At 37.5% G+C, this 18630-nt stretch overlaps 1 protein-coding gene across 1 annotated transcript in view; it reads left to right on the forward strand.

Annotated features, from left to right (window-relative positions):
- Positions 1-18630, forward strand: part of ALCAM (activated leukocyte cell adhesion molecule) — a 185354-nt gene that overhangs the window by 157465 nt on the left and 9259 nt on the right. Inside the window, exons 9-14 of the mRNA XM_080919645.1 lie at positions 4207-4319; positions 5158-5293; positions 5400-5537; positions 8513-8641; positions 10479-10517; positions 10807-10924. Of these exons, the coding sequence (XP_080775771.1) occupies positions 4207-4319; positions 5158-5293; positions 5400-5537; positions 8513-8641; positions 10479-10517; positions 10807-10924 (673 nt within the window). The remainder of the gene's footprint in view (positions 1-4206; positions 4320-5157; positions 5294-5399; positions 5538-8512; positions 8642-10478; positions 10518-10806; positions 10925-18630) is intronic.

Consider the following 18630-nt stretch of genomic DNA (forward strand, 5'->3'; position numbering starts at 1 on the left):
GTGACTAAAACCATTTATTAGCTGAGCTTACCTTACGTAAAAGGATGGTATGTGGAAGGAAAGAGAAGCTCTTTAAAATCACCTTGAGTGACACCTTTTCTTAAATTTTAATCTACTTGGAGGACTCCAGGGATTCCAAAATTGTATTTAGTCTCCAAGAATACAATGGGGGAGCCGGGATGATCCATTGAGAATGGCCATGTAGGGGGCTAGAGGGATAGCTTGTGGCTAAGAGCACTCCTTGTTCCTGTCGATGAATCAGGTTCATTTAACTGCGCCCGTATCTTGGTCACAACTATCTCTAACTCTAGGCCCAGAAGATCCAACCCTCTTCTCACCTTAGAGAGCACCATGTGCACCCATATTACACACATGTACATGCAGGCAAACTCTCATCCACACAAAACAATAAAATAAAGCAATCAACTACACAGAAATAGAACAGCCAGGAACCTTAAGTTCTTTGTTTAGCAAATCATGAAAGCTCATATTGTTACCATAGTATCAAATGCTTCTTAAAAGTAATGATTTATTCTTTATTGACATAGCCCCTTGGGAGGAATAGAACTCATAACTCATACCATTGTATCAGATAACTGTGAGACTCATTTGGGGCTGTAGGCTGAATGAATCATTGACCTGACAGTGCAACCAGAAAGATTTGTCCTAGAAATGATTGGTTGTAATCCAGAAGAGCATGAAGTGGCCACTTTGTTTTAGTTTGTTTTGCTTTGTTTTAGTTAAATGAGATTAAACAGCAGTGAAGCAAAGGTATTGAAGGTCATCAGAGAGAATACCCTGTGTGTTTGCTAAAAGGTCCTCTGCAGCTCCAGGTCCCTGAGGAACTGATACATCTGCCAGCTTTAAGCAAGGGACCTGAGCTAGCCTTCTCGACCATGCGCCCTGAAGTCAAAGAGCAGGCAGTTGTCCAAAAATATCACTAGAGAGCAATATGGAGGGCGTGGAGCTCCCGTACAATTGAAGGGAAATTTGATTAGACAGAAGAGAGGAAGGAAGGAAGGAAGGCCAGAAAGCATTCTAGGAAACTGCTCTAAGTACATGGTGCTGTGCTGTCTGTCCCGATACTTGGAAAACACGTAGGAGAGGAAGCAAAGTTTAGAAGGAGACACAGGAGGGCACAGTGGGCAATAACACAACCAGATGGTTGCTTTTGATTGATGTTTGACAAGTACCCTGGGGAGCCGTGTGCAAACAGTGAAGTGTTGAGAACTGTTAACAGCTAAGCCTGTTTTCAGTTTCATCTGCCCTCATGCTCATGGGTTTGAGTGTGTCTGCCATCAGGAGCGCATTAGGGGGAAAACAGTGATGTCTACATAGAATAGTGCTAGTTTTTCCTTCTGGGGATAAATTAGTCATAGGACCATTTATCTATCCCTGTTCTAAGAGACAAAGCAAAGGAAAACACCCAACAGATTCAAATGTCTGTGAATAGTCTGCTGCTATCTTGTCCCTTATATCTTGAGGCTAATTACCAATGCTCCAGCTCCTTAGACATGTGCTTCTGTTTAAGAGATGTTAAGTACACAGGCTGTAAAGAGGGCAGAGTTATTCTGCATATGATGTGTAGAACATGCAGGGATGACTACATGGACCACACACTGCAAGGAAGAATACATGGTGGCTAACTATATCATACTTTAATGATAAGATGTAACAGAAAGAAAAATGAAAGAAAACATGGTGGAAGGTCATTGAGTTCTGGTGCTTTTCATTAGATTCCAATATATTCTGGTTTTGGCAGACTGACTATAACATTGAGTTCTACGGCCTGAATATCTCCTTAAGAGCTAATGAATTATAATGTCATCATTTTATTCTACATTGGATGCAAACATGAAAATTATATTTTGCCCATTTTTTGGCTCCTTGTTTTCCAAAAGTAGAATTTGTTTCACTCTCATAAAAATTAAGCAACATATAGGTAGAACAGGTGCATCAGTACATACACAGGGACGCAGATCAGACCTCGCACTGTGACCATATTTCTACAGATCCTGAGTTACTGTTTAAACGGCTGTTCTTCTTCTGCCACATCTTACAGATTCTTCATCATGGCCTTCAAAACCCGGCTTTACGCCTTAAAATCTTGTATCTTTTCACTGGCAGGTTCTTGACTCCATGAATAAATTTTCTTTTTTACAATTTTCTTACAAATGTAATTCACATACATGTTCTAACCAAACCACTTTTTCTACAAGATGGTGCAGCTGCAAATATTAGTGTAAATTGAAAAGTATATTTAGTCAATCACTCCTTTAATAACCATGACTCCTCTGAGCCTTGATATGCCAGGTCTTGTGGCCCCTATCAGAGAAAAACCAAGGTGTATTCATTACTCTCATGATGGTTACTGCTTAACTGCAAAGGCAACTAACTACTGAGAATAACACAGATGGGTTGGGAAGATGCCTTAGTGAGTCCTCAGCCTATTGCATAATTATGAATTCCAATCCCCAGCAATCAAGGAGAAATGCATGCATAGGTAGAAGGCTGGAGAAAGCAGGTAGGAAAACTGAGACACAGCCAGATCCCCGAATCTCATTGTCCAGCCAGCATAGACAAAGTGGTACGTTACTTGTACGTAATTTAGATGATAGATTTTAGGAGGCATGATGCGCCAGTGTAGGGGGGATGTTAGAACAGTGAGGCAAAAGTGGGTGAGTGGGTGAAGAAGACACCTATAGAGGAAAATGGGAAAGGGAGAAGGAGGAATGGAATGGGCATTGAGGAGGGGAAACCAGGAAGGTGGTTATCATTTGAAAGGTAAATGAATAAAATAATCATAATAATAAAAGACAATTTTAACAAATAAAGAATGGAAAATGATATAGGATCCAGTTGATATTGATATCTGTCTTCATGTGCTCCTACACACAAGAACACACACATACACACTTTATGCACACATAAACACGCATACATATTATCACGCCCATATAGTATACATATCTATTTTTTAAAATGACACAGAAAATGATGGAAAAGCTGCAACCAAATCATGAAAGAGACAAAAATCACAAAAGCCCTTGTGGTCTCAACTCAATTCTATAATCAGTTATACATTCGATGTATAAGTAATAGATATACATTCTATGAGTTATGATAGCAGTGCCAGATGATGCTTTATTAAACAGCCTAATGATCACTCTCATTTTTTTTTTATTTTGACCATATGGAAAAGTTGAGCCTAGATCCCCACCTTCCAAAGCACTTCGCTTTCAGGAAATTATGACAATATAGTGTCTACTATGCAAAGCCTTTCTGCTTTGCAACTGAGTCTGATTCTGTTCTTTTTACTCCCTTAGTCTTTGTTTATGCCACTACTTAATACTCAACATGTAACACGTGATCTCTGAGTGTGCAGTAGGTTTGATACTAGGTCATGAATTCATGGCTGACTGACCCCGGAGAGTGCATGGACTCCGTACTGTGCTGTCAAGTCTGCAATCATTACAGGTCTTCCACTCATGCCCAGACCACACTTGCTGTGTGACAGTACTTGTTCCATTGAAGTGCACTTTCTTCCTACAAATCATACTATAAGTTAACATTTTAAAAATTATTTTTTGCCTGCGAGGTTCTACACCCTTAGACATATTTATCCTATGCATTTTTCAAAATCATCTGTTGAAAGAGTTCCCAATAATAGGTCTTATTCAAAATTTCAACTGCAGGGAAAATGGAATAGCATTTCAGAGATAATTCAACTATTTGTCAATTTTCTCTGAAGATGCATCTACGCCATCTGATACTTTTCTCATTTATCACCCGCTGTCTAAATATATGTGATTTTTCTACTGCTATGTCTTATCAACTCTTTTTTTATAATGTTTATCTACTCATTTTTATTTCCTTCCTGAAGTAAGCAGATTTGTTTTTCTTAAGGTGATACTTCCCAAAGAAATATTTATATGTGCCACAAACATCGTTATGTTAACAGAAAATCAATGAAAAGTCAATTAGATCGACCATGTTTGTCCGAGTTGGCATTCGTGCTGACTTGTAAAGCTAAGCTGAGTCTTCTCCAGTGTAGTTTCCTTATGCATGTAAGTCAGTTCTAATATTTCAGGTACAGATGAAAAAGGTGGTTTTATTTACTATTTCATCTTTCACATCCAGAATAATATTACTGTCTTGCTTTCTTGTAGTTTTCAATTTAAGTATGTTTCTTTTCCTGTCTCGCAGACTTGGATTTATCCTTAAACCCCAGTGGGGAAGTGACCAGGCAGATCGGCGATACCCTGCCTGTCTCATGCACAATATCTGCAAGTCGGAACGCAACTGTGGTGTGGATGAAGGTAAGTCCAAGTCTTCTGCAGCTGTCTTGCTCCTTAGCATTCCTCTGTGTTTTGTTTTACATCCCAATATGTCTATTTAGACTTGGCTTGAATGCCAAGTGATTTTATAATGAAACTTTAGCATTGATAGCCATTCAGCTAAACTAAGTTTTGAACATTTTTCCCTGCACTGTTTATGGTCTATGCCTACCGAACAGTGTTAACACAATAGTAGGAATTGACAATTAAGACTTTTCCTCAATATAAAGCTATTGTAGCTAATCCTCAAAATGATTAGATACAGTAAGAAGAAGTCCTCGTTCTTCATAAAAAGGAAACTCACTTTGAGGAAACCATGAACTTGTTCCAAATTACCAACACTACAATCAGGGCTCTGATTGTGAGGCTGCATAAACAGTTCAGAAAGAAGTCACATTCTTCATTCAACACACGAAGACCTTGAATAAATCCCTAGTACACACCAGATAACTCATGGAATGTCTGAAACCCCAGTATTGGAATCCAGAGACAGATTCATCCCAAGAGCTTCTTAGCCAAACAGCCTAGTTAAGATGCAAGCTTCTGGCTCAGTGAAAAATCCCATATCCAAGCAATAATGGGGGTAGGTAATACAGGAAGACAGCAGATGACCTGCACTGATCTCCACACCACACTTATGTACAGGTACATGCATCCAGACATGCAGGCACATATACCACACACATATACTATGAACACACACACACACACACACACACACAGAGAGAGAGAGAGAGAGAGAGTCATAAACAGGAATTAAAACTATAATAAATAAAATATTATTGTACCTCTGAAGTAATGACGTTCTGCATTTAACCAGGATAACATCCGGCTCCGATCAAGCCCGTCATTTTCTAGTCTTCATTATCAGGATGCTGGGAACTATGTCTGTGAAACTGCTCTTCAGGAGGTTGAAGGGCTGAAGAAAAGGGAGTCGCTGACACTCATTGTGGAAGGTAGTGAGATGCTTTAGCAGCAGTTTTTTTTTTTTAATTCAAGAATTTTATATCGGGCTACTTTTAATATTTCCATAGTAATATTCTAACTGTAATAATATTTCAGGAAAACCTCAAATCAAAATGACAAAGAAGACTGATCCCAGCGGACTGTCTAAAACTATAATCTGCCATGTGGAAGGGTTTCCAAAGCCAGCTATTCAGTGGACCATTACCGGCAGTGGAAGCGTCATAAACCAAGCAAGTATTCTAATTCTTGTTCTGTGTACCTTTGGTCCCAAGTTGGGTTTTATTTAGATACCTGGAGTGTAGGTTGCTTTGGTTAGAATATAGAATATAAAACATTAAATATAGAACATGTAATGTGCAATAAAAGCTCAGAGAAAGTGCTGGCTGACATCATAATTTTCTCTGAAGGAGATTATTTTTCAAATAAAATATTTCAGTCTAAGACCCCTGGAAAATATTTTTTAAACACTGTGTTGTGGTATCTGTTTTTAAAAGAATTAAAATTGGGTGCTTCTTCTTGGTCAACAGTTCCTGAGACACAAGTAATTGAATCATTTATGTATATACTTTTGAACCTCAAACTTATGCATTAAAGCACAAGTATATGTCATTACTTTGCCTGTTTGCTGTTTAAGGAATATTCCTTATTGAACCTGGGCCCTCTAAGTAGTAACATAGTCACTGCTTGGAAATACATGATTCAGTTTGCTTGTTACAGGGCTAAGACCAGAACAAGGTTTCCCAAATGTAATCTAAGTTATGCTCTCCTGGAAAATAAAGGACAGTAAGCTAAACTTTAGTCTCAGTAAGATTCTTCAGGTGCCACAAAAAAACTGCATTTTAAAAATGCTGTGAATATGTTGTTCTTAATACAACATAGTCAGACACAGAAAGAGAGAAAATGACAAATAGAGAAAAATCAGCTGATTGCTAAAATTTCAGAACTCTAATCCCTCTACTCAATATTGGTATACTAATATAACCTGAAATTTTTTTTCTGTAGCAGCTCTCATGTCTCCTTCAATCATTAGAACCAGCTAAACACTCATAGACATAGAACCAGTTAATGAACATAGACTCTCCATTTAAGGTTTTAGCAGACACTTTTAAAGCAAAGAGATGCAAGTTAATTTTAAGTTTTACACATTCCTCTGTGGAAACGTGAACCACTAGTTCAGCTCATATAATGTTGTTTGCTAAGCATGGGGGGTCTGGGCTCTTGCCTGGGACTCCTACAATGACATGTGCATGTGTTAACGCAAGGGGACCCCTCAGTGTTCCTGCTTGAAGCCAATGATTTATGATTGAGTTAAATACATTAGAGAGAGACTGATAAAAAGCCCATGCCTAGGAGAGTAGAGACACAAGAAGACCATCATGCCTGAGAAGATACATGCTTCTGTATTCAGAATAAAGTCCTGAATGGCTGACATTGTGCAGAAATATTTTTTAGCACCAAATGCTAAAAGTGAAATCCTAAATGTTTATGAATGTTTCTTTCTTACACTAATTTTTTATGTCTCTCCAGTTAAGGGATAAGTATGATTAAAAAGAAACTGTAGTTCATGGAAAGTAGATTAAAAGAAGAATTGTGCATATATATGATAAATGAATGAATAAATGAATGAGTGAATCAGTATAAAAATGTAAAAGTACATGCTAGAAATAAGTAAGTATATTTTGTAAAGACTGAAGTAGAAGGCCAAAAGTCTCGGGGAATATAATAGGTATGCGTAACCACAGAATAGAAATAATAATGCTATTCTTCATCGTCACATAGAAGGTTTGAGTCTGGCCTGAGGGACAGTATGTTATTTTTCTAGTTTAGGTCTGAAATGGTCCATTCATAATGTTTTATTTGTTTCCTCCTCCAAGGTATGATGAACCTAGTAGTTTACAGCGATGAGGTAGCTCCCAGAGAACAGAGGTTATCCTCAAGACACATAGAGTATAGTTAAAAACAAAACCAAGACACAAAAACAGAGGATAAGGTCAAAATAGGTGACCAAGAGAAGAGGATGAAAGCATACTTTCTTGAATTGCATTAAACTTATATCTAGTCCTAAGATTGACTGAACTACATCATTTGTTTTTAATTTTTTTAAAAATATTTTTAATTTTTTTTCAGGCAATATGTATACTCCATTATTTTTTTCTCATCTTATTGAAAACCCATTTTTATGCAATATTTTCTAATTACAATTCTACAGTTTCTCTACCTCCACTTCCACTGAAATCCACAACCTTTTATTCTCTCATTGAAAGCAAAGAAGCATTTAAAAGAGCAATAAAATAAGATAAAAACAAACTGGAATATGGGAAAGAAAATGCACAAGAATAAATGCATACATTCTCACCTCAAAAATCCCATAAAAGTACAAAATTGGAAACCATAATGTATATGGAAAAAAAAATCTGTTAAGTAGAAAATAAAAGAACCTCAAAAATGGGGTACAAATCTAAACAGAGAAGTCTCAGAAGATTAGACAGAAATAGCTGAGAAACACTCAAGGAAATGTTCCTAATAGGGGAATACAAATCAAAACTCTTGCATTGTTTCTTATGTTTGGGTGATGACCTGATTTGTGCCTCAGGAAAACCAAACTCACTTAACCCATCATTGAAAAATCCACCTTTTTTAATGATAAAGAGAAAGTCTAAGAGAAACAAATAGTTTTATTTACTCAAAAACAAATCATATATACATTGCACATGGATGTCACATTTTATGATGAGAGATGTGAGATAAGAGAATAGATGTCCACTGCAAAGAATGGATATTAGAGAATATATGTCTACAGCAAAAAAAAAAAAAAAAAAAAAAAACTGACCTCATTCACAAATACATTCTAATGTTCACTGGAAGGAAACTGGTGGTTGTATAATTAATAATATGCTTTGAAACAAGTAGCATGAAAAAAAGTTTAACTGACACTGAACATCTATCTCGGGGTGGGGAGGTTAATTGCTGTGTTAAAATTCCCCCAAAAAACTCACAGACAGAGAAATTCCATTATTGCTTTATTAATCTCATTTCTGCCCACTGGGAAGCTGTAGATGACATGGATGGTCCTTATCTGTGGTTTCCGAACACCCTTAACAACAGCCTGTAGGACATCACATTTGCCTGCGTCATCAAGCACTGTTCTTTCCCAGACTTACAAGGTGCATCTCCGTTTCTAAACTCTTCTTCCTTCTTCTTCCAGACAGAGGAGTCTCCTTATATTAATGGCAGGTATTATAGTAAAATTATCATTTCCCCTGAGGAGAATGTTACATTAACTTGCACAGCAGAAAACCAACTGGAGAGAACAGTAAACTCCCTGAATGTCTCTGCGAGTGAGTATTTCATTTCTGGCATTTAAAAAAGTAAGAAAAAAATTGAAGTTATTCTTCATTAGCTTTAACATCTTCAGCTCCATCTCCCTGTTCTGCATCATGGTAAGTTTCACACTTTTGTTTGGCATTTTGATATCATCGCCATGAGGTTCTGTTTTCTTTTTTACCTGGTTTCCATTCTTCTACTACCCTTTTCTTCACAGTTTAAGTCACTTCATATCTTAGGACTCAGACCCTTTCCCAGGATAGGAATCCTCCCAAGAGCAAGGGAGAAGAAGAAACCAGTTGCCCCTACTTAATCCATATTATGGGTCCAGAGTCAGATAGTTCAATGATTATTTTAAAACACTTACTTAAAAGGTATATATTTAATAAATTTTTAGTTCTACCAGTAGTTTGCATTACAGTTTGTTATATTTTTATCCTACCCTTACTTTATACAGAAATGTCACAGATTTGGCCAATTAACAAATTTATGGTGAAAATATTATGAGAATTAATAAAATCATGTTGCAAAAGTTTTCCCCTCTCTCGTTGATTTTGAATCATGATAAAAATTGATTAAATCATCTTAGAAAAATTAAAGTATCTATTAATATTGAAATCCTAGCTTATATATTTTTGAGAGAGAGATTTAGAATAAAACATTTCTAAAACCATGATTTATTGGAAAATTAGACACTATTTTCAGTCCTGTTACTACTATTGTCATTGCTATGTTACCATGGCAACCTTAAATCAGGACTGACCTAGAGTAAGGTTCACTTTTAAACAAGATGTTAGCTGACCTGCTGCCAAATGTTTATTTCTTGATCATTTGGAATCCTTACATTAGTATGTTTAAATATAATAGCTAGAAATTTATAGGACCAAACAATTTTCAAAAGATAATGGTCCCTAAACAGATTGACTAGAATGTAAAGGCCCAATGGATTAGCTGAAGAGAAGAACTAAATAAAATTAACTTTAAAATACAATCATTGACTTCTTGCAATGCAATTCAGTGAGTATTGATTTGTACTACCTAGAGAGAACCCATCCTTATTCTTTTATTTTAACTGAACATATTTTTTAACCATTAACCTGTTGAATGAGATAGTTCGCCTTTCTTGGTATTTAAAGCAGTCATTTTCAAACTGTCCTATCTGAGTGTGTAAGACGAGAAATGTAGGACTCGATTTTAATCTAACACCGTGGAAAGTTCTGATGCACACCCATGCATGGTGAAGAATGCTTATGTAATTTAATGATAATCCACAGAGCACTGAGCTTTAACTAACCTAAAATCATAGTGCAATCAGGAACCCAGAGTTCAGGCAAACATCATACAGGGTACCATGTAATCTGCAGAGCACCCTATTTATGACCTCATCCCCTACTCCTGCTTTGAGGACATCATCTGTAGCCCTTGACACTTACAAATGGAAATTAATTCTCCGAAATAGGGGCAGAAAAGGTTGAGCACAGATGAGAAACATAGTATTGTAGATTTAATAAGGGCCACTTATTGGTCCTAAAAAGACATTTGAGTGAAAGATACAGACAGTAGAAAATTAATATAGATTTTAGAGAAATACTGCAGCTTGTCGGTTATAAATCTTCTCTAGTACATTAAAACATTTGTATTTTTAACTCTTCTCCTTAAAATAACACTAGTTCCTCTGTACAAACATTGCAGGGAAGAGATTCTGTTCTATGAAGTGTGAATTTTCTTTAACCTTAGCACTAGAATAGCTGTTTTATCTAAGTAATATTACATCATACTATAATGGTAAAGGTGACTTTCATTTATCAACAGATTTTGTTTTTAATTTCATATTAACATTTTTCATTTCAGTAAGTATTCCAGAACACGATGAGGCAGACGATATAAGTGGTAGGTACTATACTGCAGACTCCTCTTCCTTGGCTATCAGCTCAAGATTTATGAAGTGTCCTTGTCTGACTGACTTCCTTAGCTGTCCAAAATTTGACTTGAATTTCAATACCAAATAAGACAAGATAGTCAAAATTCTAACAATTTTACCCTTCAAAAATCACAAGTTTGCATGTAAGCACAGTAGTGATCCTTAGCCATCATTAACAATATGTCATAACAACGCCAACTTCCTTTTAAACTCCTTAGCCCTGGCTATACCTGCATGGACTTTTCTTCTTTGTTGTAGATGAGAACAGAGAAAAGGTGAATGACCAGGCCAAACTGATTGTGGGAATTGTAGTTGGTCTCCTCCTCGCTGCCCTCGTTGCTGGCATCGTCTACTGGCTGTACATGAAGAAATCAAAGTAAGTTGTTATAGAAAGATGCTTGCTCTTCAAAGCCTCTGACTTGAATCAGTCCAGCATGCTGAGTGTACTTACTCCTGTAAATCTAGAACAATACAGACATATCACCAAAACACCATGTTTCCTTTCACTTCATAATGAGTGTGTGACCAACATCAAGGATGTGGCCCAGGGTGTGCTCATGTCTCCTTGTCATTGTTAGTCAGCGTCCAGCCCAGTTATTTATGTTGTTGTTGCTTTCTACTTAGGTAGGTTTTTTTTTAAGCACTTCAAGTTTTTGTCTGAAGTTGATAAAGGTTAGTTCAAAGAAGGTACATATCCCAGGGCCTGTGGATGACTGAGCAGTGTCTGAACTGGCCAGAAATAAAATTGCCACTGAACTGAGAATATCTTCTATCTTCTAGCTAAATGACTTTATTCCGTGTAAAAACCTAATTAAGAGGTGGAAAAATCATTACATTGGCCCTAATGAAAACATTGATTAGATAAAATACTATGAATGCATTTAAAATGCTTTAGATAAGGGTAGATTAAAAATGATTAGAATCGTAAAGTAATACTTACAGGATGGCCTTTAAGATTGTCTAACAGTAACTAGGTACTAAGTATCTAGTGAAACCAATAATGAGTACCAATAAGTCCATGTCAAAATTTATATGTACATGATTTCTGTAAGACAGACACATCCTCCATGTTAGGCTAATGACATTTCATGTGAGTTCATAGTGACTACATAGCCAGCAGACAGGAGACTGGAATGTGGAATTTTGCATGAGTATTTATTGTTTTCTTTTTGCTTGTTTGATTTGTGTCTTTGGTTTGTTTTTTGAACTTTGGAAGTTCTACTGGTGACTCTAGGACACACTCCTGGTTTTACATAAGGACTTTAAAATGACCTCTTCTAAGTGAAGAAACTGTTTTTACAACAGAATATCTGTACTAATCTGGAACCTGACTTTATATTTTCATTATGTCTGAATTAGTCTGTCTAAAAATATCAAGAAAGGTATCTCATTAAAAGAGATAAAGTAAACTCAACCTTACATGATCTAATCTCACTTTATAACTGTGTCAGTTCCTGATCTGAGTGGAGTTTCCATGCAGGAAAACACAACTGGGAAAGGTGATATATTGGTTAGACCTTTGCAGAGAACAGAGTATGTTTGTAGGCATATGTAGGGTGTGAGTCAGGGAGTATATGAGAGGGAATGAGAGAGAAAGAGGAGAAAGGCAGGGGTTGAGAATTACCTTACATGGTCATTGAAGCTGCAGTCTCCAGCTCTTTAAGCAGAGAGGTGGGGGTGCATGAGAACAGATGTCCAAAAGGCTGAGGCACAGGAGAACTGGGGGTAAGTTTCGATCTAGACTCAATGGGATTGTTCAGAGTTTCAGCCCAAACCTAGACAGCGGAACAAGTTCCAGAGTAAGTGCTGAAGCTAAATGTAATCCTTCTTCCCTGCTAAGCCTGTCCATTCCCTTGGTACCTTTAATGATTGGATGACAAACACACATAAGAGAAAGCAATCAACTTTACCAGGTCTACTGATAACTGTTAATCACATCTAGAAACACTCAGTGAAGCAATAGAAAACAGTTTGATAAGGGTCTGGATATAACATGGCTCAGTCAAGTTGATATTTAAAGATAACCATTACAGTTGATAATTAATATTATATATAAGCATTTAACCTACAAATATAGCAATTGAGTTATAGGTATGAGGCCTATGGAAAATCTAAAGAGGCCTGCCTATACCATGCGAGAACATTAATGGACCCATGACTCCAGCTGCATATGTAGCAGAGGATGGCCTTTTTGGGCATCAATGGAAGGAGAAGCTCTTGGTCTTGCCAAGGCTTGATGTCCCAATGTAGGAGAATGTCAGGACAGGGAGGTGAGAGGAAGTGGGTGGGTGGAAGGGGGAACATCCTCAAAGAAGCAGGGGATATGAGATTAGGGGTTTACAGAGGGGGAACAGGAGAAAGGGATAACATTTGAAATGTAAAAAAAGATATCCAATAAAAAAAGAAATGCAAAATTGCCATGAAGTAGGTATTTTAATACAGTAATATAGCAATCTTATACAAATTCTCCATGTATCTGCATAAGTTTCTTCATGGTCAAAAATACATCCCAATTCTTAAATGAATGATGAGAAACACATTTGAAAGCCTAGGATCTAGGATTCACTCATTATACAAGGACTTCCTTTTTTAAAAAACTGGAATCTGTGTCAAAAAAAAAACCAAGCTGAGACATGGACTTTGATCCTCTGAGTTAAATGAATTCCAAGACCTAAGGGAACCCTCAACATCTTAATCATAATTTGTCAATAGCTAGTGTCTCACCAGACATTGATTATTCTATGAATAAAAGAAATGTGTCCTTGTGTTACATTAACTGTTACCATGTGGCAACCACAAATTCAAATCACAAATAAATAAATACTAGACACTTTCTTTAGTGATGTCATTAGTTTAAGCCCCCAGCATGCCCTTTAAATTAAGGACGAATATTAACGTGTGAGTACTACTTCACTGAAAAGTGTACCAAATTGAATAAACAATATTATTGGTCATCAGTGTAATAAACTGCAGCTCTCATTGGACGTATCAGAGACTTTTATGAAAAATGTGTGGGATGCTTTGGATTTCTAAATGCGTTGAATCCCTCGCCTGAGCCTCCGGAATAAGCCGACATGTGTGCAATATGAGGGAGAGTTTAACACCTTTGCATCCTGGCAGAGGAAGTGCAGACTCATCCTTAGTGATTTCAGCTCAGAATCTCTAAGACCAATTTTTGCAATGCACTTAGCAAAGCAATGGAGGTTTAGCAACATCAGAGGGGTGTTCTTTAGACTCGTAATGGTAAACATAACTGGAAAGATAAGAGAAAAAAATTATTGAAGTGGAGTTGAAGAGTACATTCATTTATATATTTATATGTTTATATAAATTCATATGCATTGTGTAACCTCAGTAGTACTGCTTTTCAATTAAGATGCCTCATCGGACTTTGCCTTTGTACATTTAGGGAGGCCACGGGGAGGAACATGCCACAAGTTCAGCGATGGCATGGCCTCTCCATTTGTATTAAAAGACAGGGCTATCCAAATTTGGCCTTTTTTTTTTTTTTTTTTTTTTTACTTATAATTTGGCAAGCATCCAGAAAAGGAAAAAAAGAAAAAAGAAAATGTTCCATTATTCCCTCAAACCATAAATTGTACATAATAGAAAATAGGATGAAGACGATTTGCTGACATGTCTTCTTAATTACAGTGCCATTGACCACGAAGTGCAGAACCAGGGCTGCTCTCTTAATACTGTTCTGACCTGAAAGCCCTCAGAGGGCAGGGCTCACATCAAAATAGAGCATTCATATTTTTAAAAGATCACAGTTTGCTTCTGAGGAAAACTATAACTACCTGACTCTGTCATGAGTAACCTTGGATTGTGTGTGTTTGGAAGAAATTGAAGTATTACTATCTCACAAACTCAATTTCTACCTCTGTAGCAAGTAAGAAGTATATGCCTTCTAGTACTTGTATTGTTTCAACTTATAAATGAGGCTCTCAGAAAAGGAAAATCATGGTTGTTTTTGTTATCTTTTCCAAGGTAAGAAAAACATATCTCTCCTTGCTGTGAGCCAGGCTGTTTTCTGTATCAGTATTAGGATGTGAATAGACACAGAGTCATGCTGTGGAATGCAATAGAATCTTCTTGTTTTCATGGAGACTCGGGGTTTTTAATCTTCATTTTTATCCTTCAATGTTCTGCTTACTGTAAGGTTCAAATAGTCACTGTTAGCTAAAATAAAAAGGGTGTAAGCATTCCTTATTTTAGTGAGGAATTTCTCCGAACAGTCTCAAAGTCTAAGGCCCACAAACTGAAAGTGGTAGCAATAAACCCAACTGTTTATTCTCTAAGTCAAGAAATTGCTGCCCCCTCTCAGCTGGGAGTAGAGCTCTCTCCTCCACCTCTGGTTTTTCATTAAGGCTGACTCAGGAGCAGACTCATTCTGCTGACAGCTGTGACCAGGGAGGAGGGGAGAATCAGTATTATCCTGACTCTGCCCAGGAGTCAATGTTCAGTCTGGTGGCAGTTGTGATCTCCCACTGCCAATGTGCCTGTCCTGAAACTCACAGTTTTGGCACCTTCATGTAGTATAATTGAGGCACGCTATAAAATATAAATCACAGAATTTAACCCTGCAGTCGGGAAGAGTTAAGACTTCCTCACTCTTTAAAAGGCTTTTGGGTTGACGCTACCACACATGCATGCCTATTTTTGAAAACTATAAGACATCTAAAATAATTGCAGTATAAAGTTGTTTTGTTATACAAATAAAAATTCTGGGGCTATTTATTTATTGCAGTGATACCTCTCAGTATTAGGCTGTATTTGTTGAACTTCCATGCCCAAGAAACTCTTTTCGGTTCTTCCCCACCCCCACTAAATCATTGCTAAAATCAAGCCATCCATAGAGGGAAGCACAGAGTACCTCTCTGCCTCCTTTTCTAGAAAACTAAAAGCAAGTAAATAATCACTTAATGATATCACTGGAAAGAGCTTCTTCCCAATGCAATACCTTCTTGGGCAGGTGTAAGAAAAAGCGTTAGATCCTTCATAGCACTGCGTTTTCCAATGCAAAACTGAGATGTAGATTTAGACTGGTCTGCCTAGTAGTCATAGGCCATTTGGCAACAGCTCTGTGACCCTAGAGATTTCTCCTGAATACTCTGGTTGATCTGCACACCAGCCCTGTGTGTTGTTTTCCCCTCTAGTTATAGAGAACAAGATTGGTTGGGAGGGAGGATATGGGTAGGTTCTTATAGCTAAAAGCTGATGCCCAGGCTGGCTGTCTTTGTTAAGATTACTATTGCTATGATGAAACACCATGACCAAAGCTACCTGGTGAGGAAGGCATTTATTTGACTTTCGTTTCCAGGTCACTGTTTATCATTAAAGGAAGTAAGGACGGGAACCAAACAGGGAGGAACCTGGAGGTAGGAGCTGATACAGAAGTCATGGAAGGGAACTGCTTACTGACTTGCCCTCCATGATTTTTTCAGCCTGGTTTTTTTTTTTTTTTTTTTTTTTTTTTTAATAGAACCCAAGTTCCACACCTTGGGATGGCACTACCCACAATTGGCTTTCTCCTGCATCATCGATCACAAATTAAGAAAATAGCATCAAAACCAGCTCCAACAATGTGTTTAGCGATCCAAGGGAGAGATGTGGGGTCAGCTAAGCAGGGACAGAGTCTCACACTCTTGGTGAAAGAAGCATAATCCAATGGGCAAACTTCAACCATTTTACATATATACATACAAAAAAAACAAAAAAAAACCAAAAAACATATATACATACATACACATACTCACATTTTATGGATGGAGCAAAGCTCTAACCACTTTACATAATACCCATACATACCTTTGGTGGATGGAGCACACCAAAACCTGTGAACACATCGATAGATTACAAAATCCAGGAACTCAGACTCAACCTAGAATGAAATGTTTTCCTTGATCATTAACTTGTCCCAAGGCTTTTTCTCTCTTCCTAGTCCAATTATGTGATTATAATGCATGGAAACTCACTGAACTTCTTTTCTAACCTGTGCAGCCTTTACTATTCTACAAGGGAGGGAACACTGTCTCCTATTAATTCTAACTGTATTATGTTTCTGGAAAAACAACTTAAACAATCTTCCTAAATTTTCTATAAATTACCCTAACTTTCCAAACCCATTTAAATCAAATCAGAAGTTCTGTAAAATTATTAATTCACAATATTATTTTATAAAAGCTTGTCTTCATGTTTATCTGCAGGAAATTGCCCAAGAGTGGGCTACTTCAGGAAGCTCACCTACCCAATGCAGATCCTTCTGCATGGCATCTGCCACAGGCTTGCTTATAGCCCATCTTTCTCAGTTGACTTTATCTGTGTCAGGATGACATAAAATTAGCCTGGACACCCATGAAGCATTCCCTTGCTAATTCACAAGTTACACTTCATGGTTTAAGCTAGAGTTTCTTTCTACCGCCATCTTCATTTATAACATTCTATGATTTCAATTCTCATTTACAACCAAAGTTACCAAAAAGCTACTGATAAAAAAAATGTTTAATGCAAGAAGTGATCATAATTTTTGGTTTAATCGACTTATAAAGGACAAGTGCTTTATTCTTCAAACCAGTTAATACATACTTTGCTAAAGAGAGTAACCTAACCATCAGACAGAGTACAGGGACCCCAATGGAGGAGTTAGAGAAAGGATTGATGGAACTGAGGGAGTTTGCAACAATATTATCAACCAACCAGAACCCCCAGAGTTCCTAGGGAGTAAACCACCATCCAAAGAGTCCACATGGAGGGACCCATGGCTCCAGGTGCATATGTAGCAAAGGATGGCATTGCCTGGCATCAAGAGGAGGAAAAGCCTTAGTCCTGTGAAGGCTCATTTCCCCAGTATAGGGGAAATCCAGGATTTTGAGGTGGGAATGGGTCAGTAGGAAGGGAGACATGCTCATAGAAACAGGGGAGGGGGCATGGTAGAGGGGAAACCAGGAATGGAGATAATATTTGAAATGTAAATATATAAACTATCCAATAAAAAGTCTAAAAGGGGTTGGGAAGACTTAAAGAAAAGCTTATCTTTGTTAGTTGGAAATGGAGTTCTAACCCATGGAGTTCTAACCCTTTTCAAATCTCTAGAAACTTTACAAGATTTAAAAAAAAAAACATATTTCATAAAATTCCATCTAACAAAATAAAGAGGCCATGAATTTGGAAGAGATCAAGTAGAGACACAGATATTTTGTTCTGGAGGAAAGAGAAAAAGTAAATAATAAACTGGAAAGTAAAATAAAAATGGTTAACGTGACAATAAAAGATGAGAGAGAAGTTCTCAATAAGGTATGTGTGAATCTTACCTGTTCGAGTGCCGTCAAAGGTGTCCCCTTTTTCCTATTTTCCCACTCCCATGCCACCATCAGTCCACGTGACAGGGGCACAGCTTACCAGAATCGCACAACCGAGCAGCTCTGAGTAGAGGGCGGAGTCTGACTCTTCCCTTTGCTACTGCCAACTGTGTGACACCAGCCCAGTTTACTGGTGTCCTTGTAGAAATGAAATGTTCTAAGAATAAACAGTGTCATGCATGTGAAGCACTTGGTCTTGGAATTGTTAGCGGTGACAGTGTCAGAAAGAGGCACTAAGACACTAAAACGCCAACCTTTGAGCACACATTGAGCGACCTATTGATCTAGTTGCGTATGTAGCTGAAGATACCAGTGTCTGGGATCAATGTGAGAAGAGGCTTTGGGTTCAAGGACGGCATGGTTTCCCAGTGTATGGGAATGCCAAGGCAATGGGGTGAAGAGGGCGGTTAGAAGGGAGTGGATCTTTGTGAAGGCAAATGGTGGGGGAAAGGGATGGAGGGGATAACATCTCAAATGTAGAGTATTAATTTCAAAAAAGAAAAAAAAGACAAGAAGGGAAAAAAGTCCTTGTTAATTTTCTCTATTTTCTATTGGTTTGCTTCTTCTCCATTTATAAATTTTAAAAGTCACCAGTCTCAAACTGTCCAGCACAGAATCCAGAAATGCACTTCACGTTTTGTGTTATGTGTGACAGTCCCTTTCGCATACTGCACGCAAGGATGGTTCCACCTGCTTTGCCTGGGTAGACACACAGAAGGAT

The sequence above is a fragment of the Micromys minutus genome, assembly GCF_963924665.1.
Source record: "Micromys minutus genome assembly, chromosome: 7".
Lineage (NCBI taxonomy): Eukaryota > Metazoa > Chordata > Mammalia > Rodentia > Muridae > Micromys > Micromys minutus.